The sequence below is a fragment of the Rhagoletis pomonella genome, unplaced genomic scaffold, assembly GCF_013731165.1.
Source record: "Rhagoletis pomonella isolate Grant_MI unplaced genomic scaffold, Rhpom_1.0 Rhpom_scaffold_01071, whole genome shotgun sequence".
Lineage (NCBI taxonomy): Eukaryota > Metazoa > Arthropoda > Insecta > Diptera > Tephritidae > Rhagoletis > Rhagoletis pomonella.
Window position 1 is genome coordinate 16,811 of NW_023459625.1, and position 26,921 is coordinate 43,731.

Below are 26,921 nucleotides of genomic sequence, written 5' to 3' on the forward strand. Positions count from 1 at the left end.
AGTTAACAAAAAGCCTATCTTTCTGTCTTGAACGTAATTTAGTGAACTGGAGGCCAAAATTTTAGATTAATGCAGAGCTCTTTGCAAAAGACTCGTCCACTAATTCTTCCGTCAAGATTCGACCCGACCCTTCCGTGTAGAAGTTCACCGGCGCTTCTTTCAAACTTCTACTATTCGCCCACTCATCCTTAGGGGGGGCTATGAGTAAAGAAAGAGGGAGCTCAGTTGTGTAAGTCTAGCCAACAAGTAATTCGCGTTTAGATTCTGAGGCAAAATCAGAACCCCGTGCCTATATTTAAGTGTGACCACTTTGGTGGTGTAGCAGTCTTAATTACGGTGTCAACGGCATTTTAACGACAGCCGGATCCACGTAACCGGAACGAGCCAGACCTATTTATGTATATCTGACGAAGGACTTTCACTCCCGGCGGATTCTCCAAAATCTTATTCAGTAACTTGTATGCCGCTACAAAATCAAGAAACACACAGCTACGAGCGCCAGAGTGCAAGCTGGTCCTAAGTGCCCTGTTGATTCTGTTGTGGGTGGCCCGCTTTATGCGCTCAAAATTTCTGACCAGTGAAGTGTTCTATAGTACATTTTACCAGACGAAAACTCCATAAACATTACGATCTTAACCAGGATTTGATAGAGCCAGGATATCGTCTTAGGGAGATAGGCCCCCCCGCCTCTTACTTATGTAGTGTTGTAGGTGCATTCTATTATGTTTCCATTACATTTTTGTAGTCCAATTCCATTAGGTTCCGTTGGATTACATTTTGTTCCGTTCCATTCCATTCCATTCTATTTTATTCTGCTCCATTCCATTTCGTTCCGTTCCATTCCATTTCCTTCCGTTCCATTCCATTTTGTTACGAACGATCCACTGCAATCCGTTTCGTATTCCGCAATTTATTCATTTTGCTTTTGTGCCGTTGTATGCCGCTAAATAGTGGATTCCATCACGTTTTATTCCACTAAAGCCGTTCACTCCCATTGTTACTGCAATGAGGGAGGATTTGAAATCGTCTGCGAAATAATTTCCATTCTCCTTTAAAATTTCTATTTGCTTGTTATTTGACTGTTCGTTTTTTGGGTTTTTTACTACCTCAATCTTACTATGTATCGATACTTGTCAACAACATATTACATCCATGCCTCTCACTCGCTTTATCTATTTGATTGTTTTATATTGCTTTTGCAATTCTATGTTATCGCCTATATTTACTGCCATCAGCTCATTCGATTGTACTTGGGCTGTATGTATATCAGACAACTAACATATGTACATATGTATGTATGTATTTGTATTGTTGCCATGTATTTTGTGGCCACGTAAAAATATAAACTCTTGCTTTAAAAGCGATCTAATCATGATTTTTGTTAAAAAATATTATGAGCTTAGGGCCTAAATTGTCCAATGCTGTATACTCTTCCATTCCTTTCGATTGGCTCAGTTATGCTAAATTTAAGTAATTTTCTTTACCATTCGTTCCATTAAATTGTTGTTCTAGTACTTGGTATCTGTTAACATCACCACACTTTAAATGCCCCGCCATGAAACGATTCCATGAATAAACTGCTAAAATTTTCCTTTTTCATTGTTTGCATTTTACTATCGGCGCACAACCAACTTGTGGCTCATTTAATGCACCATCATTATTCTACTCTTTTTGTAAGCAACAACAATGCGTACTTAAATTTTCATGGTGTTTCTTCTTCCACTTTACGTGCCTTGCATAGCGATCGCCGTCACTGGGAAGGAGCCACTATGCAGCCGACCGAGACACACTGCTCCACAACTTCATTGCTACACAGTTCTGCTGTACTACAAACACACGTTCTACTACTCCACTACTCCCATATTCCACATCGTGGCTGCATTTTTTAAACTGTACGTTAGTTTATAATTTTTTTTTTTTTATATTTAATTTTAAATACCGCATGCGTGTTTTTCTCTTGAAGTTGGTCGAAGTACGTATGCCGGTAATTATTGTAATTTGCGTATAAATTAGCATTTAATTAAACTTTTCTTTTGCTTCTAAAATTGAGTTGCAAAACAGTTTATGAAGTAGAATGAACTTTGCTATTCTAATAATTCTTTGTTGCTAAAAAAGTACATAGCAAACATTTGTTTTTTTTTTCGTGCAAATATATTGCACATGCAGACTTGACCCAATAGCAATCCGCCGAATATATATATTTCCTTGAATAGCAACGTTTTTATAAGTTCTTAGCCGATTAGGCAATAAGTAGAAGAACTCAATACATACACTACCCTCACTCGTTTGTGCGCCGTATGGCCTTCATAAGTAATTTTAATATTTTTTTCAAACATTTTTTAACGATAATTGAAATTTATATAAGTATTAAAATTACTTAAATTATTTGCTTCAGTAATTTAAAAAGTAACAAAAGTGAACTGATTGTGCTGAGTGTGGAAGCGCTCTCTGCATATACACTTTTTAATGTAAAAAATATATAAAACTACTAGCAGACGCGGCAAACTTCGTTCCGTCCAAAATAATTTTATTTTTATTGAAACATTTTGGTGCAACATTTTCACCAGCAATTCACGTTCACGATTTCCAGTGGAAGTGGCACATTTTCATTGCCATCTTAAATAATATTAACCTATCGAAAGCTATATGTCCGCAAAGAAGTTCTTAAAATTTCCCCAAATGATCTGGCGTTTCATAGCACGGTTAATGGCACAATGCAATAAATTTGAAGAAGTTTTTCCTCTTCACTCCCCGATTCGATGGTGAATCTGTCCTTGAAACTGTAAAGTAGAGTTGGAGGCAATTTCAAAATGGGTGAGTTTTGTTGTTCAAGAGAAATCGAAATGAATTGACTTATTTCAGACTAAATACCTTAGGGCTTAGGTCTTATCAAGGAGCGCAATGGTTCTGGTGGTTGATTTAACGGTGGTAATTTGAGGTTGACACCTGGACAACTTAATCCTGATGTCTCGGAATGAAGCTTTAACGCATACTTAGTAATATTGACAAATCACATCCCTTGGGCCAATCTAACTTTCACGGAATTTTCCTCACTTGACGATTTTTACTTCGTTTTGTCTTCGTTGGCCACCAGACCCATGCGCTTTGCTTTCTTATCCAACTTGGAAAAGGCAGAAGACACTTCGCTGTGCTTGTTTCCGATGATTTCGATGTCATCGGCGTACGCCAGCAATTGCACGCTCTTGTATAAAATTATTCCTGAGCGGTTCAGTTCTACAGCTCTTATTATCTTCTCCACCATAAGAGTAAAGAAATAACTTGAAAGGGAGTCGCCTTGTCTGAAACCCCGTTTGGTGGCAAACGGCTCGGAGAGGTAGTTCCCAATTCTGACAGAGCTGATGGTATTGCTCAACGTCATTCTACACAGCCGTATGAGTTTCGCGAGGATGCCGAATTCTGATATCGCGGCGTATAGGCAGAAGCCTTTAAGGTCAGGAAAACTAACAAAATACGTAGCTAATTCCTGGAACCAACTACAATGTTAAAGAGTACTGCAGCACTCTTAGCATTGCGGAACAAATATATTTTACTTTCTTTTAACAGCTGACTACAGATTCGCTAATAAAATTACCCAATTAAATTCCATACGATTTTGAGGGAAACCACGAGCGGGTTTTCGTTTGCCGTTACCCCAAGTAATTGTTTCGGTATAACGAAGTATTTAGGGAGCTGAGAAAGCACACAAATAAAACTGTTAGCTTACATTTTCCAAACATTTCAAAATGGCCTAATTTTTCGCCTGATCTTACTAATGAAACAAAACGGCATTTACCTTAATTGCAGTTAATTAACATTAAAAACAAGCAATTTCTTCATTTTGCGTGTCATTACTCTCATTTTATTTGATGCAACTACATTCGAAGATCGCCTGCTGTTTCGCGCTTTTACTTTGGACTTATTAGTCATACGAAAACCACGATGTGAACGTTCAGTTTTCTTTCACCAAAGAAGTTCTTCAATGTACGTGCAGTAGAGTTATACAAATACAAAGTATTTGTGTATCGTATCCGTGTACGTGTGTGTGTGTGTATAAGTTACTACTAGTTTTGCAAGATTTTAACTGAAGTTCATTTACCTTTCTTGTGATGTCTCCTTACTGAACGCAGCGGCGGCGGCGGCGGCGGCTTTCGTTCTACTCAATCACCTGGGCACGCCCGTCTGCCGGTATACTAAAGCGGTAACCAGACTTTGTGTTGATGTGTATGTACATATGTATGTATGTATGTTTGTCATGGCAATGTCTCGCCAACTTGTTTTTTGACTCATCTTGCTTGCACAACTTGTACAATTTGATTGGCTTAACAATATGGTTAGTTGCTAATTTCCATCAAATACATGCGAGGTTATGATCACCAAACACTCAACCGGCGACACTGATTCATGTAATGACAAAACATTTGCAGCACAAAAATATACATACATATACAGTGACTCAAACAAATGACCACGTGTTGATTTTCTTCAAATGTTCGTAATGTTTTTCGAGATAAATTTTGTTATTTTTATATAAAAATATCGTTTAAGCTTTAACCAAAACCGTTTGAATCACAGTGTCAAACTTTATACAAAATTTAGGAAAATTCAACAAAAATCGCGTTGATTTTCGAGAATTTTATTTGGTGACGGATTTTTGCACTTTTTTCAAGTTTTTGTAAATTGCGTTTGTTATATTAAAAAACCCAAAAAAGTGGCCTCCAAAAAACATTCTCAAAAATCAACGCGAGATTTTAGCCGTTTGAGACTTGCACTTCATTAGACTAAAATTGTATTGTAATTGCATACCCAAAAATCTGCTAAAAATTCAGAATAAAAAGTTGAAATTTTGAAGAAAATTTGTATAAAGTTTGAAACTGTGATTTACCCGGTTTTGGTTAAAGCTTAGACAACATTTTTATATACAAATAACAAAAAAAAAATTGGCTCGAAAAAACATTACGAATATTTGAAAAAAAAAGTCAACACCTGGTCATTTGTTTGAGTCACTGTATGTATGCAACTACGAGCAAATAACTACTTCTTACTCACTTGATACTTGAGAGCTTTTTATGTCCTCTCGATTTCCTAAGTCGTCTGTCCAGTCATTTGTCGAAACCAATTCGTCGAAATTTGGCGACACGGCGGCTAGACGCATTCAAGTTGTAGTAGTTGATAAATAAGTAGAGGGCGTACAAGTGGGTGGGAGTGTAATCATAATAAGTGTGTAGGCATTTTCTTATCTTCATTTATTTCCAACTGTAGATTCTCGCTCTCACATATATGTATACATTTGTATGTATGTATGTGTGTACATAAATGCTTATATTTTTACTTTTTGGCGCACGATAACAATTTTAACTTGCGAATATAGGGGAGTAGAAGAGCCGTTTGCCTATACTAGATATAACTAAATATATTCAGATATTATAAATGAAGCCCCTCATATCTGGTAAAACAAACACTATACATAAGGGTAATGAAAATTATTTTACGAAATTTTGGATTTGTAGCAGAGACTAAGAAAATAAGAAGCAGGAACCGAAAATACCAAGATTTTTTTATTTTTATTTTTTCGATTAATAATAATCGATAAATTTGGATGTTTATCTTTTTCGGTAATTTTGACCGCTATAATGAGACTACGTTTTTAAGACCGTTTAAAATCTTTTGTGATCTAAAAAATTACATCTGAAAATAACGGTTATAATATAATCGCAAAAAAAACTAGCGAACAAAAATTGGTTGAAAAAAATAAAAATCTAATAATTACGATTAGCCTTGATTGAAGAAATAAAAATTATACAACAACGGTTAAATTTAATCGGAAAGATATAAATTGAATTTTAACATTTTCGATATTTGTTTAAATTATGATTTTTGTTATAAAGATCATAACCGGTACGGTCCTTGAATGGAAGTGATTTTAAAATTTCTAAACCAAAGCGACATAATTAGTTAACAAATTTGTGTACTGTTTTTTCGAAGATGCATTGTAGAATATGATTTCCTGAGAAAAGTATCGAAAAAAAACTTTAAAAATCACAAAGCAGCTCATTTTATTATAAATGCCCAGAGTATATCTACATACTTAAGAAACAAAAAAATCAATGACTTCGAGCCCAAATCGCCAAAAATACGAAAGTTTTGGGAATTTTTCTAGATTATTAAGGATTCTTCCTTTTATAAGCTTTCGCGATACTTGTGATGCTACGTGATTTTTCGGAATTTTTTCCTTTTTTTCTAGTGTTTGGGATCTTTTTGTGCGATTTCGGAACTTTTCGGTATTATTCGTGTTTTAATTTTCGGGATCTTGCTGGGAGTTTTCGAAACTTTTCGAGCTCCTTTTTGTTTTAGGTTTTTAGCATTTTTTATGTTTGCCGAACTTTACGGGATTTTTTGTATTTTAGGTTCCTGCATCTCTCGGCATGTTTACGGGGACCAATAGTATTTCTTCGGTACTGTTTAGGATTCTTTATATTTTAGTCGTTTTGGTGCTTTTGGAACTTATAGTTACATATTTTTTCAGAATTATTCGGTATTTTTTTCGTTACCTTTCGGAGTTCATTGTGTTTTCCTATTCGTGAGCTGTAAGGATGTTTTCATAATTTTTTGTGGAATGTTTTAGATTACTGCGGTCCTTTTGGGAATTTTCTCGATAGGTACTTTTCGCGACTTTTTCGGTACTATTAAAATTTTCTTCGGACTCTTTGGGCCTCTTTGTGTTTCTTTCAAGTTTCTACCATAATATAAAAATGCCCTTCGCTGAAATGCAAAAATTTGTAACTCACTAAAACTAAAATACTAGTTCATAGAATTTTGAGTCCATCCCTTCGAGTGATCACCCTAGCAAGCATAAAATATTCCCCCATATAATTTACTACATAGCAGCGCGATATTACCGTAAAACGTTCAATAACCACATATGTATGTGTGTACATATTCTACACTTTATCCATATGTCTATCGCATGCTTTTTACGACAAATGATATTTTTATATCTGCTATTGTTTTTGTTTGTTTTTCACTTTATTACTGTCAATTTCTGTGTATTGAGTATCTATCTCTCTGTCTGTCTAAATGGCTGACTGCTATTCCATCGCGAACTATTATTGTCGATAGCTTCGTTTCTATTTTTTGCTGCATTTGTTTTGACAAGTGCATTGAATTGTCATTTATCTCAACGCTATGCCATGTGTACGTACATACAAACACACACACATATCCATACATATACATATATTTAAATGAGTGACATCTAAAGTGTTTGCGCCCATCCCTTCCTCTGCTTTGCGGTAGCACTTTATTGCAATCGTCTTCAATTCATGACAATTTCATTAAAAAAAAAAAAAACTGGTGGCAGAGCACTTTTGTGGTGGTCAAAGTACAATGGCTCTATGTATGTATTATCAATAGCGATAGTAGATTTTACCCTAAATTTGTATGGAGCTACATACATTATTGGCCATATCTATAGCACCCCCATTTCAAAGTGATATTGTTTGCCACTTGTGTTTAATTATTAATTTTTCGAATTTTCAATTAAAATACAGTTTATTCTCTAACAACACCCATATAAACCCAAGTTTTAAACTTTGTAAAAGACTACAAAAAATGCAACAAATTTTCACCTAAATTTAAAATTTTTTCTCAGAAGTGTTAGAATTTTTTTTTGAGTACGCAGTTTTATAGCCCATTCAATTTTAGTCTAACAATGTGCAAGTTTCAAGTGGCTAAAAGTAACCGTTGATTTTTTTTGGAATTTTTTTTTTGTCGCATTTGCTTCCATATAACGACACCTTCGGCGAAAAAAATTCTAAAAAATCACCGATGCTTTTTAGCTGCATGAAACTTGCACATTGTTAGACTAAAATTAAATGGGCTATAAAACTGCGTACTCAAAAAAAATTCTAACACTTCTGAGAAAAAGTTTGAAATTTTAGTGCAAATTTGTTGAATTTTTTCGTAGTTTTCTACAAACTTTTAACTTGGGTTAATATGGGTTTTGTGAGAGAATGAACTGTATTTTCATTGAAAATTCATAAAAATAAATACATAAACATGAGTGGGAAACAATATCACTTTGAAATGCGGGTGCTGTATATAAAAAAAAAGCTCAATTGATTAACGAAATACTCATATATTTATTTAAGGGTTTAAACAGCTCTTCCCGTAGCTGTAACTCATCAGATGCAGAAGAAACCGTAGCACAGTCGCCTGTGCGACTGTCCTGCTCAGGGTAGGACTACAATTAGTGTAAAAAAAAAAAATTTTAAATCTCGACGAAAACTCTGAAGTCTCGAAAAAATCACGAAAAGTTACGAAAAATCAACATTAGTGGAACTTTTATAAATCTTTTACAAAGTTTATAATTTTGACTTACATGGTTTTTGTTTGATAATGACGTATTCTTTTATAAAAAAAAATAATAAACATTAAATAAACGAAAAAAAAAAATGTTAAAATGATGCGAAATTTAGCATGCGGATGTCAAGTATTTTTAAGAAATAATTTAGGTGAGTAAATTAGGTGATTTAGGTAAATAAAAAATGAAAAGGTTAGACATTTTTTAAAATGTTTTCTTTTTAGTACTTGAATTTAAAAATTGGAATATTGCGTTTAATAAAAACTTTATATTAAAAAGTAATGTTGTTGCCTTTTCGGGTTACAGCCTGTTTCTTAAGAGGTCGTAAATCAAACCTGCGCCACTAATTAATTACTCGCTCTAGGCGAGAAACTTGACAAACTTGAAACTTGACAAAATTGTAAATTCTTTTCGATTGACGCTGCACCAGTTGAGAGGGGACTTTCAGTTATATTTATTTATTTTTTATTGCGGTGCAATAATTCCTTTTTGAGAATTGCTTCGGGGCTGCAAATGTCGGATGTATCCTCCTGACTTTCATCTTCACAATCTAGCATCATGGCAAGATCGTTGTTTAAGCACCGCTGTTTTCCAAAGAATTCTTTTTTGTCATTCTGTTGGTTCTTTCTGAATTTTTAGAACCTGTAACGTCATCAGCGTTTTTCGATTTTAGGTTTTGTAATTCATCCTTTCTTCTGTGACTGGCCAGATATACGTTTTTATCAGTGCACTTGCACAATATTCCAGGGAGCGAAAATAACAGTTATTTTTGTTTTGATTTGGTTTTATAATTTATTACTCAGGAAATTCATATACCTGACCCAAAGTTTTTTCTATGGTAATTAATTAACGTATTTTATTGAAATATTTTTAAATAGGTGGCTTTCCTCGTTTAGACATGTGTATCATTTATTTAAAGCTATTCAAGTCCTCTTTCATTTGATACCAAACTTGTTTAATTTGGATAAGCGGTTTGTTTATTATCCGGAAAGGACTTTTATTTCGGAATAAAAAAATGTTTGGTCAAGTTTAACTCGTAAAAAAATAACTGTTACTTTCGGTCCCTACAATATTCGCATTCGCAAAAGCTCCGCATTGATTATTGCGAATACGAAAGCGAATGCGAATGCTAAAATTAATGCGGAAGCTCCGCGGTTGCGAATGCGAATATTCGCAACAACCCTAGGACATACATACATACATATGTATGTATACTATTAAAATTTGTTTTCTTTCTTTGTATCGACAACAGTTAAAGAACAACGCTTCCGTGTACTGCAACCCGCCATATAATTACCTATCTGTGCTCGTTGTATATAAAAGCAACTAAGTAACTTTAATCGCCAGTTAAAAGTATTACATTTCACATACTTGACATTCTTCTAGCCTCAGTCGGGGAATACTCAGCTTCTGTAAAAGCTGATTGTCACTGCTGTCACCAGCAATGTCACCTTTAGCAGCACCGGCGGCAATTCAGCTACGCCACCACCACCTTCCACCAATATCAGCCTGCCTGCCAGCCAACCAGCCAACCAGCCAGCTAGCTAGCCGTCAGTCACTCACTCAGTCACTCAGTCACTCATTCAATTTGGAATGAAACATGTCCAAGTCCATAATTTCATGTTAATAACTAAGAATCCATATATGAGCGGCTACCAGCAACACGACGACAAAGACGACAGCGAACACAGCTTGAAATAATCAGTGTTCGAACAAAGACATGACCAACAACAACAAACACAAAGGCAGTTACACATTTTTGGGGGCGTTGAGGTGTAGGGTAGGGAATGTAGGGAGCGGGTTTCTTGAAATGTACGCGCAGCGTATGTGAGTAGAATTGGCAAGGCGTTAAAGCTAAGAAAACAGTGCAAACGTTAACAAAGAATCTTTGGTGTTTGGTACGACGTGGCGTGGCGTGGCGCAAATGCCGGCAAAAGCTAAAGAAATATTTTATTTCGCATGCATGTGAATGAGTACATGTGTGCGGCTACGTATGTACATATGTATATGTACAAAAAGGTATGAAAAATGAAATGAGTAGCATTACAAAAAGCTAGTGAAATAATAAATACATTTATGTGCATACATATGTACTCACATACATATATATATATATTTGTGCAATAATAAAATAAAGTATGTAATATGAAGAAGCTATGGCGAAAAACGGTTAAGCATGGCATTGAACTCAATACTCGTACAAATAAATGCTCGTAAATCCGTACAACCACCGACTGTTTGTTGTCTGGGCATCAAGTGCAAATTTTCCATAGAGCATATATAGTGACTCAAACAAGTGACCACGTGTTGATTTTTTAAAAGTATTCATAATGTTTTTCGAGTTAAATTTTGTTCTTACAGTTTCGAAGTTTATAGGAAATTTAGCAAAAAAATTCAACAAATATTCATCAAAATTTCAACTTTTTAATTCTTAATCTTTGAAACAATTTTTGGTATGCAGTTATGCCCATACAATTTCAGTCAAACTGACTTAAGAAATTTTTTTTGCTGCCGGACTTTTGTACTTAATACAAAAAAAAAAAACCTAAAAAAGCCGTCACCAACCAATGTTGTATGAACTATGAAGCTGCAAAGGGTTCCAGAGATTCAGATTAAAAAGTTAAAATTTTGATTAAAATTTGTTGAAATTTTTATGGACATTTTTTTAATTTTCCTAAATTTTGTATAAAGTTTGAAACTGTAATTTATATGGTTTTGGTTAGAACTTTGACAATATTTTTATAGTAACAACAAAAAACTTAACTCGAAAAACAGTATGAATATTAAAAAAAAATCAACACATGGTCACTTGTTTGAGTTACTGTATATAGTATCTGCTTAGCGTAGATAGGTAAGAAATGTGTTAGGGATGTACACATGTTATGTCTGTGCGAAAGATGTTCCTCGAGGTGGACGACGGTTTATTTGCTAATGTTCTGTGGCGATTTCTATAGAGGTTTGTAAAGTTCGGTGCTCGCATTGTTTGGCTTTGTCTTATGAACTCCGCTACACCATACTTATGTGTAGTTTATTGAACCATCGGCAGTTTTGAAATGGCTTTTAAAAATTAGAACGTTGGGTTCGTATGACTTTAGTGGCGATTATATAGATACATATGGCGAATTTTTCCTGGAAGGAAGTCAGGTGGTTCCTTCATTGACGTTGTTCAGCATCTTGTTGACCGCTAGTCTTCCTAGCTTTACAAATTTGCTTGACTTAGAAATTGATTTTCACGTTGATTCCGGCTAAGTTAGTTCTTCGTGTGGTCCGTCCGATAGGCAGCAGCAGGTCGAGCAAAACCCCTTTGGATATACATATAAGTTTTCTTGGTCGCCTTTCGTTAGATGCCAATACTGTGATATTTAATTTATTTAACGAATTTAACTCATTTAATTTATCAAATAGGTGGCAACCCTACATAAAAATATTTGTGAATCAAAGCTTTTTCATATACATTTAGTGTGATACTAATATTGCATTGTTCGACTTAGTATGTTTTAACTAATTTTCATAAATTTTATTTAATATTTTTTATGAAATGAACTTTTTTTATGATATCAATCCTAATTTTATATTTTGTGAAAAAAATTATGAAAATTTTGCAAAATTTTACCAAATTTTTAACTTTTTAATCAGAATCTTTATAAAGAACTTTAATATGCAGCTCTGTAGCCCATTAAATTTTAGTGAAATGAAGTGGAAATGTGAAATTTATTTAATGTGTATTATTTTTTTTTTTATGACATGATGGCTGATTACTTAAAAAACACCATATAAATCCAAATTTCGTACTTTGTGCAAAAATTATGAAAATTCTGCAAAATTCCTACAAAGAATCGAAAAAAGCGTCAGCAAAATATATTTCACTAAAATTATATAGAATTTAGCTAGTTAATTGTTTTTTATGGTAATCCTATCCAGAGTTACATATGTATGATTGAAGCTTTTTCAAATGCCTTGCGTTTAATGCCAATTTTTAATTTTTTACTTACATCATCCTTCTTAGAAATATTAGAAAATTCAGATATATTTGAGGTAGAAGTGGAGGCCGTGTGATGTTAGAAACCCGTTCCAAGGAATTTCCCTAGAATTTCTGAAATGTTCTATATCTGCTTCTGAGACTCTCATCCGCTTCTGTGTCTTCGCCTTGACCAAGCAATAAAATCAAATCATTTTGCTTACGGTTGCAGTCAAAGACTGTTCGAACGCTAATTTCAACTATTTTACAGCACTAGCAAACATTTAATAAACAACAGCTGTTGACGCATTATTCGTTTTTCCATTTACCTGCATTCTAACTGCTTTTGTTGCCATGTAGAGTCTAATAGAAAATTTTTGAAAATTACTAAATTGACAGCTCGCAATGAATTCAATTGACTTGAATTGTGCGCAATCAATGGAAAGAATATGGGAAGTCATTTGATATGAAAAATGAAATGGATTTAAATACAAATGTATGTATGTATAAGTAAGTAACTGCTGCCAACCAATTGATGGCGTTTTCGCTGTTTTTTTTTTTTTTTTTTTTTTTGTTATCTATTATCCTCAGTGAGACACTAACGGGAATCAACACTTGAAATACTTTAGTTAAAGTAAATATTAAAGGCCACCACACACTATAGAATTTCAATCTTCGGATTGTGAACGTTTTATAAAAACCAGGCCATTTTTTAGCAAAAGTGAACTTACTTAAGAAAATTTTGATTTTACATAGATTAAATCTAAAGTCTAAAAAGCCTCAACCTAAAAAATAAATTAAAGTAACGTTACTTTAAATAAACTAAGAACTTTTCAAAGCTTAAAGCTTAAAAACAAATAAATAACTTCACTACGGAACCTAAAACTTAAATCGAAAATAGCTCAAAATTAAAAGAATATAAAACAATTAAACGTGAAAACTTTAGACTTATGCAACTTAACTTAAAAACTTAACCTAAAAAAATTTAACGGAAAAGACTCAATTTCCTAAATAATTTGTACTTTAAATAAACTAAAGTAACTGGAATTGAACGAATATATAAAACAAAAAAAAAAACTTAAATCTCTTAAAACTTAACGTAAAAAGTTAATCAAAAATAGCAACTTCATCGATAACATGCACATAACAAGCAGTCAATGTATTTAAAGCGAAGTTAAAATTAAACAAAAAATAAACGGCTCTTCCTGCCGGTTTCCCGAAAGCAATTTAAGTGAAAAATTATTTTTTCTTTGTTTCAGTTTCAATATTAAATTCAAATAAAAAATAATTTTTCACTTAAGTTGCTTCCGTGAAACTGGCTATTATAAAATAATTTAATTGAAAAACTTTAAACTTACGAAAAAAATACCCCTTTACCTAAACAGAACGTAACCTGTAAAAAACTGAAATCAATGAACTTAAAAAGTGGAAGATTAAAAATAACTTTAACTTATTAGAAAATAGTGGAAATAAGCAAACGATAATTTACAAGGCGTACTTAGCAAGGTGCATAGCCAACTGGCTGAGTCAGTGGGATCGTCGGCTCGAATCCTACTGAAAGTAGTCTGATGAGGAAATGTGGTGATTTCCGAAATAGCTATCACTTCTACCATTTTTTCAAATTATTGTTGCTTTTCCACAATAAATTTTCATTTAAAAAACGGCCTCGAGCTCAATATAAATTGTTGAATGTAATTGTTATAAGGCCGAAAAATAACAAAAACAATAACCATATTTTTATACGAAATTCGCGGAAAAGTATTAGAGTAAAAATTGTTGCATATATTGTAAAAGATTTGCTGTGCCAATACTTTGTTCCGGCAGTGTACGCGCTTCTCTATCAGTGTACAAACGGGTGCCTGTATATAGATCTGATGGGCACCTTTACCGATGCGTTCGAAGTGAAATACCATAAACCTTACATCGACCTGCTCCAACGTTTCTACAAGCCTTATATTTAGTTGCCTTTCTGCCAGCGCCACCTTATTCTTTCTTTTGATTTGCGTTCACTTCATATTCGCGCGTTTGTATCCACTTTCAAGTTCAATCTCTCCGGCAATTGAGGGTAATAACACTTTGTGGCGCTGCGAAGCGTCGCTAATTTACTATATTTAAGTTCCCTTATTTACATATGTATATATACATTTCTACTTTAAAGCCAGCTTTGCCACACTGATAGTCAGAGTAGTGATCGCTTTCAGAATAAGCGACTCATGTGCCCAATATGGTTGCAGTAACGCATCATTTCCATCAACCCAACGAGTATAAAGAGTCCACTGACCGCACACTGTGGTCGTTCGTTTGCTGTTGAAGTCGTCCATTAGTTGAATGCTCTTTTTCGTTCGTTCCTTGATTGCCGCTTCGTTGGGCTGATGACTGACTATTTAATTTTGTCATGCGCTTACAAGTGTTATTGTTACTTTTATTGTTGTCTGTAGTCTGTAGTCTGTGGGGCTTGTCTTTCTTATTATTAACTCTAATTAGTTGCCTCCCAAGCGCCTGATTGATGGTTGCAATGTTATGTGGTCTGAAAATTATTTCCAAATTATTGGTGGCACGTGCAGTGTGTATCAAATATCATTATTTTCGGGGGATTGCGGGATGTTGCTGGTATGCGTTTGCTTGACCTCCATTTTATCAGTTGTTGCGCTTAATTCGCTGGAAAAAAATAACTCTGCGTGGAAACAAATTTTAGCATTTTATTTCGAAAATAATTCGTCCTCCCTCTGTCGTCAACCTTGATTTAAAAAAACGACCTTTGACCTTTGGACCAGGGACCACAGATAGCTTTTTATAGCTTTTCTCTGTTCATTGTTGATTTGAACAATGCGTGCTGTCTTCGCTTAATTTCACATTCCTTGTTAGGGAAGAGAATCAATATGAGAAGAAATTGCGTTATCAATAAGATTGCAAGGCACCACCGATGATCTTTTCTAGTAAAGATATTGTAAAAGCTCGTTTAGTTAATCCTGGTTTTTTTCAGAAAGGTTTGATTAGCTAGTAGTTCTGACCATCAGCACATTCCTTCGCACCATCGTTTCTTCGTTAGAAAAGCCGTTCTCACTAACCATTCATGGAGATAATTAAATGGTTTGTTGGTTTGTTTTTTGTGCTTGTTTCGAGATAACTCCTTTATGATCTTTTATTATACAATTGTAATTTTTTGAGGACTTTCAAGATTTTTTTGAGACCTCAATATATTTTGAGAGTAATCGATATGTTTTCGCGTAATTGATATTTTTTGTTGATTTTTTTTTAGTAAATTATATTTTTTGAGTAATCAATATTTTTTTGAGTAATCGATATTTTTGAGTAATCGATATTTTTTGAGTAATCGATATTATTTTAGTAATCGATATTATTTGACTAATCGATATTTTTTGAGTAAATGATATTTTTTGAGTAATCGATATTTTTTGAGTAATCGATATTTTTGAGTAAACAATATTTTTTGAGTAATCGATATGTTTTAAAACTAGTTGATATTTTTTGAATAACCGATATTTTTTGAATAACCGCTATTTTTTTAGACTAATCGATATGTTTTAAAACTAGTTGATATTTTTTGAATAACCGATATTTTTTGAATAACCGATATTTTGTTAGACTAATCGATATTTTTTCGAAGATAATCGCTGTTTTTTCTAGACTAATCGATATTTTTTTGAGACTAATTTATATATTCTAGACGGATATTTTTTCGAGACTTATCGATATTTTTTCGAGTCTAATCAACAGCGATTCGTGACTTGTCGATATATTTGCAAATTTTTGTCGATATTTTTTCCAAATTTTTACGGGTTTCATCAGGCAGCTTTAGCACAAAAGAGGCACAACTCAAAATTTGGCTTTTTGAAAATTATGCGCTAAAAATGTGCAAAAGCTGGAGCAAATATTTGTTATAATTTGTTTGAAATAAAACCCTAAGGTAAAGGTAAGAAATAGTATTTTGCATTTTCTGACAAACGTGTAATTTTGAGTTGTACCCCTTTTATGAAGACTTTTGATTAGAAAACGATTCGAATTCTACTGTATATCGCTAAGGTAGAAGGTTTTAAGACAATTAGAGAAATTGTTGAGAATTAAAGCATTCTCTACAAAAAGGAGACTTAGTTCTCGATATTGAATAGAAGTCTCATCGTATTCTCACGTTGAATTCTAATTCGTTTCTAATCATTCTCTAATCGAAAATACAATATTTCAAAACGTTAGAGACTGTGTTTGCCGGGTTTCTGGAAAGTAAATGAGGTCCATTTATTAAAAAAAAAAAAATGAGGTCCATTTATTAAAAAAAATTAGGTTCATTTATTAAAAAAAATTAGTGTGTTCACTTTGCTTCTTTTTTAATTTGCTTGCTAGCAACAATTGCTATAACAAAACTTTGAAAGTCATGACACCAGTTTATTTCACCACAAAAGTTCTTAATTACGTAGCGCCGCTTCACACTGCCAATCTAAACCATACATTTACTTTGTCAATTCAACAAAGTAATTTTAAATGAATCAATTAAAATGTACAAAACAATTAATGCCTTAGCGTGTCAGCATAATTCGAAAGAATTTCAAAAGCACAATTTTTGTTAATAAATTCTTTAAGAATTAAAATATAAAATAAACAATCATAGACGAGTAATAAATATGACAATGAGAGCGAGATGAGCTAACTCAATTGCTGTGCGCTGTATAAATTTTAAATTGACGATACTTGTGTACAAAATAATTTATGCCATAATTAATTTTCATGTGGATGTCGCAGTATTCGAGAAATAAATGTCATAAGAATGCATGCAAGATCAAACAAAAGCCAAGTGTTCCGGCATAGGCTATGAAAATCTGAAATATTTATTAATGCACATGCTTGTTTATAAGTAATAATAAAGTAGAAATGTTTATGAAATCGGTGCACTATCAGCATTAACCTCATTTAAGTTGCAGTTGCTTGTTTCGGGTTTGTTGTGTTGTTTGGCTGTGCGAGTCGTGCGATTGGCGTGTACATATGTATGAGTACGTACAGTAATGGTCACAAAAACTCGAATGAATGAAATAATTTCCCAAGAAAATGTCGATAAGTTTCAAAAACTGCATAAGATTGTGAATAATTCCGAAAAACCTAATAAAACTTCAAAAAAAAATCCGTAAAAGAATCCAACAAATATTCGAGAAAACCTCCGAAAATTCCCAAAAATCCGTAAAGTTCGAAAAATTAACAAGAACAACCACACACACCAAAGCCACGGAAAATGACGAGAATAAAGCACTAAGTGTCACGAAAAATTTTATTTTTTCATTTTAATTTTTTTTATTTTTCATTTTAATTCCTTTTCTATTTAATTAAAATTTTTTAATTTCTTTTATTTTTAATTTTTTTTTTATACATACATATGTACATAGATAGGTATTTTTTATATTATACTTTTTCTGTTTATTTTAGTTTTAAATTTTAAATTTTTTAAAACTTTCATGTTTTTCTTGTTGTTTTAAATACAGGCGATTTTTAACTTGTTTTTATTTTTATATTAATCAATTTTGCTATCTTTTTCGCCAAAAAATTACGTTTAGGCACTTTTAGCAAAGTGAAAAGTTTATAAAATCTTCAACATGAGCTGAATAATCGTTTGAAATATCCACACATTTCTTAAAAACTGAACCATTTGTTTACGTAAACTTTAATAACAATTCTTAAATATTTCACTACTCTTTAAAACATAAAATAAAAATGATGACCAAGTTCAAAACCCAATAAAAAGCCTTATAACTATTTGGTTGTTATAATACTTTAAATGCCAATTCATTGGCGGAACGAACTTTTTAGTACGTCACTGTATAGACAAATTTACATGCATACATACATGCACACTACACACTCCCAAATGCTTTAAATTTTGTTGTTTGCTTGTTTACACTTTTTACACGGTTTTACACGGCCTTGACGAAAAAGAAAACAAAAGCACAAAAAAAAACTTAAAAATATATACATACAAACAAACTTTATTTGTGTCTGTTCACCATCTTCCTTTTTCTACTCAACGCATTTGTTGATGTTTGAGTAAAATTTTATCGCCCCTAAAATGATAATAACGCGCTAAAAGTCTTGTCTTTTACCGCCTTGTGAATTGGGCACGAGTTTTGTTAGAATTTCTCAACTCACACAAAAAACTATGAAATACGCCAACGAAGCGAAGAACTTCTGCATTCTCAACTAAGCATCTCTGTCAGCTCATTTATTTGTGTAATTCTAAAAATAAACTATCCATGCTCTGAAATGAAGAAGAAAAATATGTATTAGGGTGGTCGATTAAAGAAAATTGGACTTTTATAAATTCTTTTTTTAATGAATTAAGATTTTTGGTGAATTTAATTTTTAACCGGCTTTACATTTATTAGTTGATTTTTTTTTGATTTTTTTGTTATTAATTGCCTTTGTAATCTAATTTTTTCTACTTTTACTTTTTGTGGTTTTTATTATTTATTTAATTAATTAATTTTTTATTTAACAAAAAAACTGATATAAAATCCGAACCGCTGACCCTAGTGGATGCCTGCATAAGCATTTATGCATATACACATGTTCATATGTATGTAAGCATGTATGTATATTGAAATGTATTTATATATTCACAATTATGCCTACCGGCATAGCACGCTGCACATGCAGAATTAATGTATTATTTTGACTGCGGCCGAGTGACATTTTTGACCTCCTTTTGTTTTCACCGTCACCGCCTTGAAGCTATGTATTCCATTGTTCGGTGAAATGCAATGTAATAAAAACAAAAACGCATACGTCATAAGTGGCGATAGTAAGGACTTCAAAAAAAGTGATTCTCAATGAAATTTTTGTTTACCTTTAATTTTAAATTCCACAATATTTTTTTTTTTAATTTTATTTCTTGATGCAAGCCCATTAATTACTTCGCGCAAACTAGATGGCTGTTCGTGCTAACTTTGCAAACTTAGTCCTCTTAAGGCTCCTCGCTATTTAATTTTGATTGTGTGATTTGCATATACGCATGACAGACGGCGCGATTATCTGTATAAACAGACTTTATTTACGAACCATTTTATTGGTCACCGTGCTTATTTGGAAGAACTAAAGAGTTGTTTTACTAGTTATCAACAAGAACAAAACAGCTGTTCGAATTGTTATGTTTCTGTTTAAAATTGTTATGCGCATTTGTATGCTAGTTAATCTGCATCAGCGTTGCCGTCTGTCAGGCATATTACCAAAAAGGTAATTCAATGAGCGTTACTTGGTCGTTTGGCTAATGCGAGCTCTATTTTCATCTGTTTAGGAATGGTTTCGGTTGATCTTCGTAAATAGGGAGGTTTGTTTCGTTATATACGATTTACCGCGTATGTTTTTTGAAGTTTCCGCAAAAATACACTTTGTCTTCCGTGTCCATGCTTGCTTTCCTTTGTTTTATTTTCGGTCAAATGTTGTAACACTAAGTGCTCTACACTTGATTAATCATAATTGTTTAATTGTAGACTCGACGTACTTATTCTGGCTACTAAGTAAGCCGAAAAATGTCGAAATATTTAGCTTAGATGAGTTGCTTCAATGCTTCTACCGTATTGCCTGGATCTTGCCATTTTAATATGAATTGTTTCCATCTCTTCAAAGCTCTTTCTTGGAGAAAAGCTGACTTCAAAAGACTTCCTCAAAAACTGCATGACACAGTTTTTCGCTCGAAAATCTTAGAGAAAAAGTGGCAATAAGTTATCGATAAGAACGTTACATCCCTATTTACACTATTGGTTAATGTTGAAATTTATATGAATGAGTTAATTAAAAAATCGATTAAACTGCTTTTAGATTTTTATGGGGTATTGGGAAAAAATTATGTACTGAAATTCAAAATTCGGTTGAAACAATTGGTTTAGTGTTTGTAATATATTAATTTTTTTATTTTTAGACATTTAGATATTTATATATATCGTTCATTTGCTGCAAACATTCAATGATTGGTTTGATATTTTTTTTTTTGAGCGAAAATCGACATTAAGTTCTCGTAACATAATTGATGTGTCAATGATTTTGAATAACAATGATTTAATGAAAATGTCACATATGCAGATCTCAATCATTTTCCAGTAGCGCATTGCGAGTTCATTTCATAATCCCCCCTCAAGTCTAATATTGTTTCAATCACTCTACAAAGCCTTCAATCGACAGTCACGCCCCTGAATTATGCACTCAATATATATGTACATATAATGCATATATTCACATAAATACATAGATAAATTTGCACAAGCACTAATCACTTTCATACAAAAATCAGCAAAGGTCAATGCACAGCAGTCCCCCCTCCCCCCACCCCACAAACAAATTTTACCATTTGCGTTTCATTCGTTATTCCTATTGCAAAATCACCAAACAATCTATGAATTTGTTAATAAAAATTCAAATTCGTTGATACTACATATGTACATAAATATATAGTATATACTGTATGTATAGCAAATTTTTTCCCATTGTTCTTGTTAACTGAAATGTGCAAACGTACAAACATTTATATCTAAATTGTATTTGTACTCTTCTCTTTCTCTTCTCTTCCCATTGTTTTTTTTTTTGTGCTCACATGCTCACACACACAATGCGATGCGAACGAACTGCGATGTTTTTTCAGTGATTTTCGACGTAAACGCAACGACGCCGCGTCGACGTTGACGTCGGCCGCAACGACAACGACAATCTTTATCTAACTACTGTGTTACGTATACGCCGTGTGCGACCGACCCACGCGTCACCGCAACAGCTGACTTGGAGAAAGCAGCGGGATGAGTTAAGAACATCAGAGCTAGCGTGCGGCGTGTGCGTGGATCAAATAAATAATACAAACCAAAAATAAAAACAAAATTTATACATAATTAGAAAGCCAATAAATTCGTTTCTATGTAGTGAATACCGACCGCCATAACAAAGTGGCTGTTAAACAAGTTCCGTGAACTCATAGCTACCAAAAAAGGAAAACGTAAAAAGGCAAACAAAAAATTTCTTGATATTTTTTTATTTGAATTGGGCAAAAAGTGGGTTATTGAAAAGTAGCAAAATAAAAGAAAAAATATACATACATATGTGTGTATGTACATATTAATTAAAAAAGTGCTTAAAACAAAGCAAAAACAAATAAAGGATGGAAAATAAAATCTAAAAAAAATCAGGTGATATTAAAAGAAATTAAATCAGCTGGTGGCATCAAAATAAAATACGAGTAACTACATACAGTTCAAATGCAAAAGAATTTTATTGAAAAGCACCCTGTCTCAGAATTTGGTTGAAGAACGCCCTATCTCAGAATTCGGTTCAAAAATGCCCGGTGCTAAAATACATTGAAAATGTGCTGAGATAGGTCGATCTTCCACTCAGCCATCGGTATAAAATACACATACACATAAAATAACATTTAATGCAAGTTTCAATAAGCAAATCTAGCTGTCTGAAATCATAATGTAATAAAAAAAATATGTACCAAAATAATGACATAAAATACCAAATATTAAAAATATAAAATTAAAAGTAATTAAAAGCAAGTTGCCAATAAAAATATTAATGGTGAATATGAAAAATTTAAATTAAGAAAATTTAATTAAAAGAAAAATTATTAGATAATTTGCTAAAAACATAGAATTAATTAGTTTAAAAATAAACTTCAACTGAAGTAAAAAAAATCCGACTAAAGATTTAAAACATAAACATATTAAATAAAACAATCAATAAAGAAATTAAAATGTAATAACAAAAAATAATACATATTAATTAATTAAAACAATGTTTCTAAAAATTAATTAAAAATATGAAAGAAATTTAAAATATAATGGGAAAAATATGAATAAATAAAAATAAAATGTAAGAACATAGAAAATCAATAAATATAAAAATAAATCACAATTAAAAATAAAATATTAATATAAAATAAAAAATAGTAAATTTATCATAATAAAATTTTTTAAATAAAGTTAAAAAAAGTGTTAAAAATATCAAAAATTTATGAAAAATAAAAAACTTATAAAAATTATAAAAATACAAACTTTTAAATCATGAAAATTAAAAAATTAACATTAATAAAAAGTAACATCTTTAAAAGAATGAAAATTTATAAAAAAATACTAATTTAAAAAATAAAAAATTAATAAATAAAATTTATAAGTAATGTAAAATGTATAAAAATAAGGATTTATAAAAAAAAATTTATAATTAATAATTAAATGTGAATAATAATAAATAAAAAAAAACAATAAAATTGAAAAAATTAAGGAATCAAATAATTTAAAATAAAAAAATTACAAAGTTAAGTAAAATTAAAAATACATAAAAAAGTTAAAAAACCAATCAATTTTTAGGAACTACAATATTTTTATATTTTTGGACCTACAAAATTAACCTATAAAAATTGCTTTGGATATACATGTTAATAGGCATTTGATTTTGTTCTTATAAATTCACAACACTTATGGAAATAACAAATTTTCGCAGAACGATTATAGTGATATCGTCGCCCTTATGCCAGAAACATGAATGTGTAAAAACGAAAATGTTGAGACATTGAGTTTGAAATTAGTAAATTTGCACATTCATGCTTCTGGAAAAAGGGGGACGATACATACATATATACATATTTAGAGCAGCTGAGTCTACAACCACTGCAGTTGTATGTATATTTTTTTGTTTCATTGAGTTTTTTTATAGCATTTTTTTTCATAAAATTTTTTTTCATAAATTTTTTTTTATGATTTTTTTTTTTGTAAATTGTTCTTAATTTTTTTTTCATGAAATCTGATTTTATTGAACTTTTCTTCATAATTATTATTTATTTTGTTAGGTAATAACGGTTTATTTTATGTAACCTCTGCCTATTACTTTATTTACTTCCAATTATTTACATTTATTAACCCCTGTTGGTATGCGTTAATTTTACGGTAGTCGCCTTGTTTTAGCTTCAAAAACAAAATAATAACAAACAGCCAACAGCAAAAATTAATTAAATTTACGTGCATATTTGCTGCGGTCAACTCAGAGGCGTTCGCTGGCAGACGCCGCGCAATCTTAATAATCTAAAAAAAAAAAAACACAGACATACTTAACGAGCGACGAACTTGTTTTATTTGCCTGTGTTGCTTTTGTTTTGCGAGTAACGGGCGTAATATTTTTGGCACTTTTTTTTTTATGTCTCGAATGTAAACATAAACCTGTTCTCGCGTATTCGTACGCGTTTTACGCAGGCTTCTAGAAGCAGATAATTGTGTCAGAAGTGCCGGATGTGTCGCGCGTATTTTCTGTACGACAAACAGGGCGTAGCAGCAACAGCAACAAAATAAAAAGCAATGAAAAAAGCGGCACAAACAGAAAATAATAATACAAATAAAAGCAAACAAAAAATTTATAGACTGGAAATTTTTTTTGCAAAGATTATGTTGTAGTGAACATTTGTTTTTTTCTATTTATTTATTACCAGCGGCTTGTGGGACTACAATAACATTTTGTAAATAAATAAAAACATTAAAATTTTGGAAAACACGCTTTAAAGAGTGCAAAAATATAGTTCTTGAAAAGTGCAGATAAAACGCTCAGCCCATTAACTGTACCAACAGTTTGTACGTTTAACTTGGAACAAAACCAAGACGCGAAGAATAAGAAAGCAAAAAACGAAAACCACATTCAAACCAAACCCTTCTCCAAAGCCTCAGCTTAAGCGCGGCAAGTGTCTTCGGCCTTAAATGTTCATCAAAAATAATACAATTTTGAATAGCAGCAGCAGTGGAGTTGGCGCAAGCATTGGCGGCAGCGGCAGCGGCATCGGCATCGGCATAGCCATTGGCAGTAGCAGTCTTGGTGTTGACAGCATCGTTGGCGGTGGGAGTGAGAGTGTTGGCGCCAGCAGCGTGGCAGGCAGTTTGAGTATCGCAAGCAGTAGCAGCGTCGGCGGCAGCAGCAATAGCATCGGCGGCGGCGGAGGTGGTGGCGGCGGCGGTGGCAGCGCAGAGTTGCTTTACCCGAGCAGCAGCAGCAGTAGTAGTTCGAGTGCAAGTGGCCAAGTTAGCAGCGCTTGTAGTCATAGCGGTAGTAGCAGTAGCGTCAGCGGAGGTAGCGCAGCGCCTTTAAATCCAACACGGCCATCGCGCGGCACCGCGCAGACTGAAAATAATAATAGCGTTAGTGGTGGCAAACGCGGCCTCAATTTGAGCTTATTACACAATCACAGCAATAATTCGAGTAGCAGCAGCAGCAACAGTTGCAGCAGCGGCAATAACAACAACACTGCCATCAGCAGTGGCCTTGGCACATTAGTTGGCCACAGTGTTGGTGGCATTGTCGGCAGTGGTCGGCGTTTGATTGGCGGTCTTGGTGGCAGCATTTGGCGTTCGGCCACCTCGAACACATCCTCCTCATCGTCGTCGTCATCGTCCGCCTTATCCTCAGCCGCAGTTACAGCCTCCGCGCCGCCAACGGCAACAAACTTAAGCGCTCACGCACCGGCTAGCGCAACAGCATCTGTCTCCTCAAATACGACATCGGCTTCATCGCCGACAGCTTCTTACGCCAATTCGACAGCCAGCAGCAGTGCTGTTGCTTTGACCATTACTGACGGTCTGGGCGCCAATAGCGGCGGCGGTAATAATTATTTTGTCTGTGGCAGCGCACCGGCAGCAGTAGCAGCAGCAGCAACTGCGGCAGCAATTGTTTATAGCGCCGGCAATAATCGGGCTAGCGGCATTGGTAGTAGCGGTAGCATCGTGGGCAGTGGCAGCAGCTATCTGCGCGGTCATACAAAAACTTTACTATTTCAAACGGTTAACGCAACAACAGCAACAACGGGTAGCAGCGTGAGCGCAATTGCTGGCGGCGAGAGCAGCGCCATCATCAAAATGGACGAGGAGGACTCGATGGATGAGGATATGCCAGTAAATATAAATTTTTTAAATGCCTTTTTAGTATACATACATAGTATATGCTTTTCTAACTAATATGCATTTATACTGGTTCACATGCACATACATATGTATGTATGTATCTAATCGTATACTACATGTAGTGCATAGAATTTGCATAGCCTCCTTTTAATAATGTGCATTGTATGTTATATTTCACCCACTAAATTGTTGTGTAACTACCCAACGGTCCATTCTAAAATGGGTTTCCGCTTGAAGTCGATATTTATATAGTACTAGGTTATTATAAAGACGGTACAAATCGGAGCGAATATTACAGTAATCATTTATGTGTTCTTGATGCATACATTTAGATGTATATCGATATATGTACATCGATTGACATACATATATACTATTTTTGATAACATTTGTTTTCTATAGAACTTCCGATATTTTCCGATATTTTTTCAATAAGTTTAATTTTTTTTTTGTTATTTATTTCCGATAACTTTCAACATTTTTGCGATAAATTTAGATATTATACTCGATGAATTTCGATATGATTTCCGATAGCTTTCGAAATTATTTACAATAACCATCGATTTGCTTTTCGCTAACTTTCGATAACATCGATAAACGTTATATCGATCGCAATAATCCCCTGAGTCCACAGAGTAATGTTTTCATCAGAGCTGCCCGTTTAAGGTAGCCTAACCTTCATTCTTTTTGATAATTTCGGTTTAATTTTCGATAACTTTTTCAAAAATCTTCGATATAATTCGATATAAAACTTTCTCTTGATTTTCAATACAACTTTTAATTTGATTTTCGATAACTTTGAATTTAATTTTCGATTTAAGTTTCTGATATACCGTTCGATTTAATTTTCGAAAGCTTTCAACTTACTTTTCGAAAACTTTCAATTGAATTTTCGAAAACGTGAGACTGAATTCACAAAAACTTTCGACCTACTTTTCGTAAACTTTCGATTTAAGTTTCAATAAGTTTCAACTTTTGATAAAATTTTCGATAGCTCCCGATAATTTTCGATAATTTCTGATACAATTTGCGATAACTACCGATACAATTTTCGATAACTTCTGGTACAATTTTCGATAACTTCTGATACAATTTTCGATAACTTCCGATACAATTTTCAATAACTTCCGATACAATTTTCGATATTCTCTTTTAATTTCCGATAACTTTGGATTTTATTTCCCAATAACTTAATTTTCGATTAATTTCGATTTGGGTTTCGCTAACTTTAAATTTAATTTTCGAAAAAATTTTGTTTAATTTTTGAATTAGTAATTTAAATTTAATAATATCCACTTTTAAAACGGTCAAAAAATTATGCCCAATTTTTATATGACTACAAATTTTGTACAGCTTTTACTTTCAAATTTACTTTCATTTACACTTACAAATCCAATTTTTCCTAAAACAAAGTCGATCACCTTCAGTTTAATTACCGTCAACGAATTCCATGCTAATCAAATACATAATATGCAAATACACATAAATTATCGACTAGAGGACCACTGCACTACATATTTTCCTAATCCATAAATTATGTCGAACGACAATTATCCAAAGTCAACAGGTCGAGCAATGAATCAACAGTTTCTTTATTCTCTACAACTTTTACGTTAAATCCCGTAAATTGCTTCCTTAAAGAGGTAATAACCGGATTGTGTGCATATGATTCTAATAAATTGACTTACAT

The 26,921-nt window shown here is 33.0% G+C and overlaps 1 protein-coding gene across 2 annotated transcripts in view; it reads left to right on the plus strand.

Annotated features, from left to right (window-relative positions):
* Positions 1-25,375, plus strand: part of LOC118751908 (uncharacterized transmembrane protein DDB_G0289901-like) — a 40,321-nt gene extending 14,946 nt beyond the window's left edge. The window contains exon 2 of one of the 2 annotated variants that reach the window (XR_004994611.1): positions 20,950-21,441. Coding sequence is in view for 1 of the 2 variants with exons in the window: in XM_036486733.1 (XP_036342626.1) it covers positions 24,038-25,285 (1,248 nt within the window). In the remaining variant the exon portion in view is untranslated. Of the gene's footprint in view, positions 1-20,949; positions 21,442-23,775 lie in introns of those variants that run through there. The other variant, XM_036486733.1, reaches the window with a different exon arrangement.
* Positions 25,376-26,921: the final 1,546 nt, after the last annotated feature.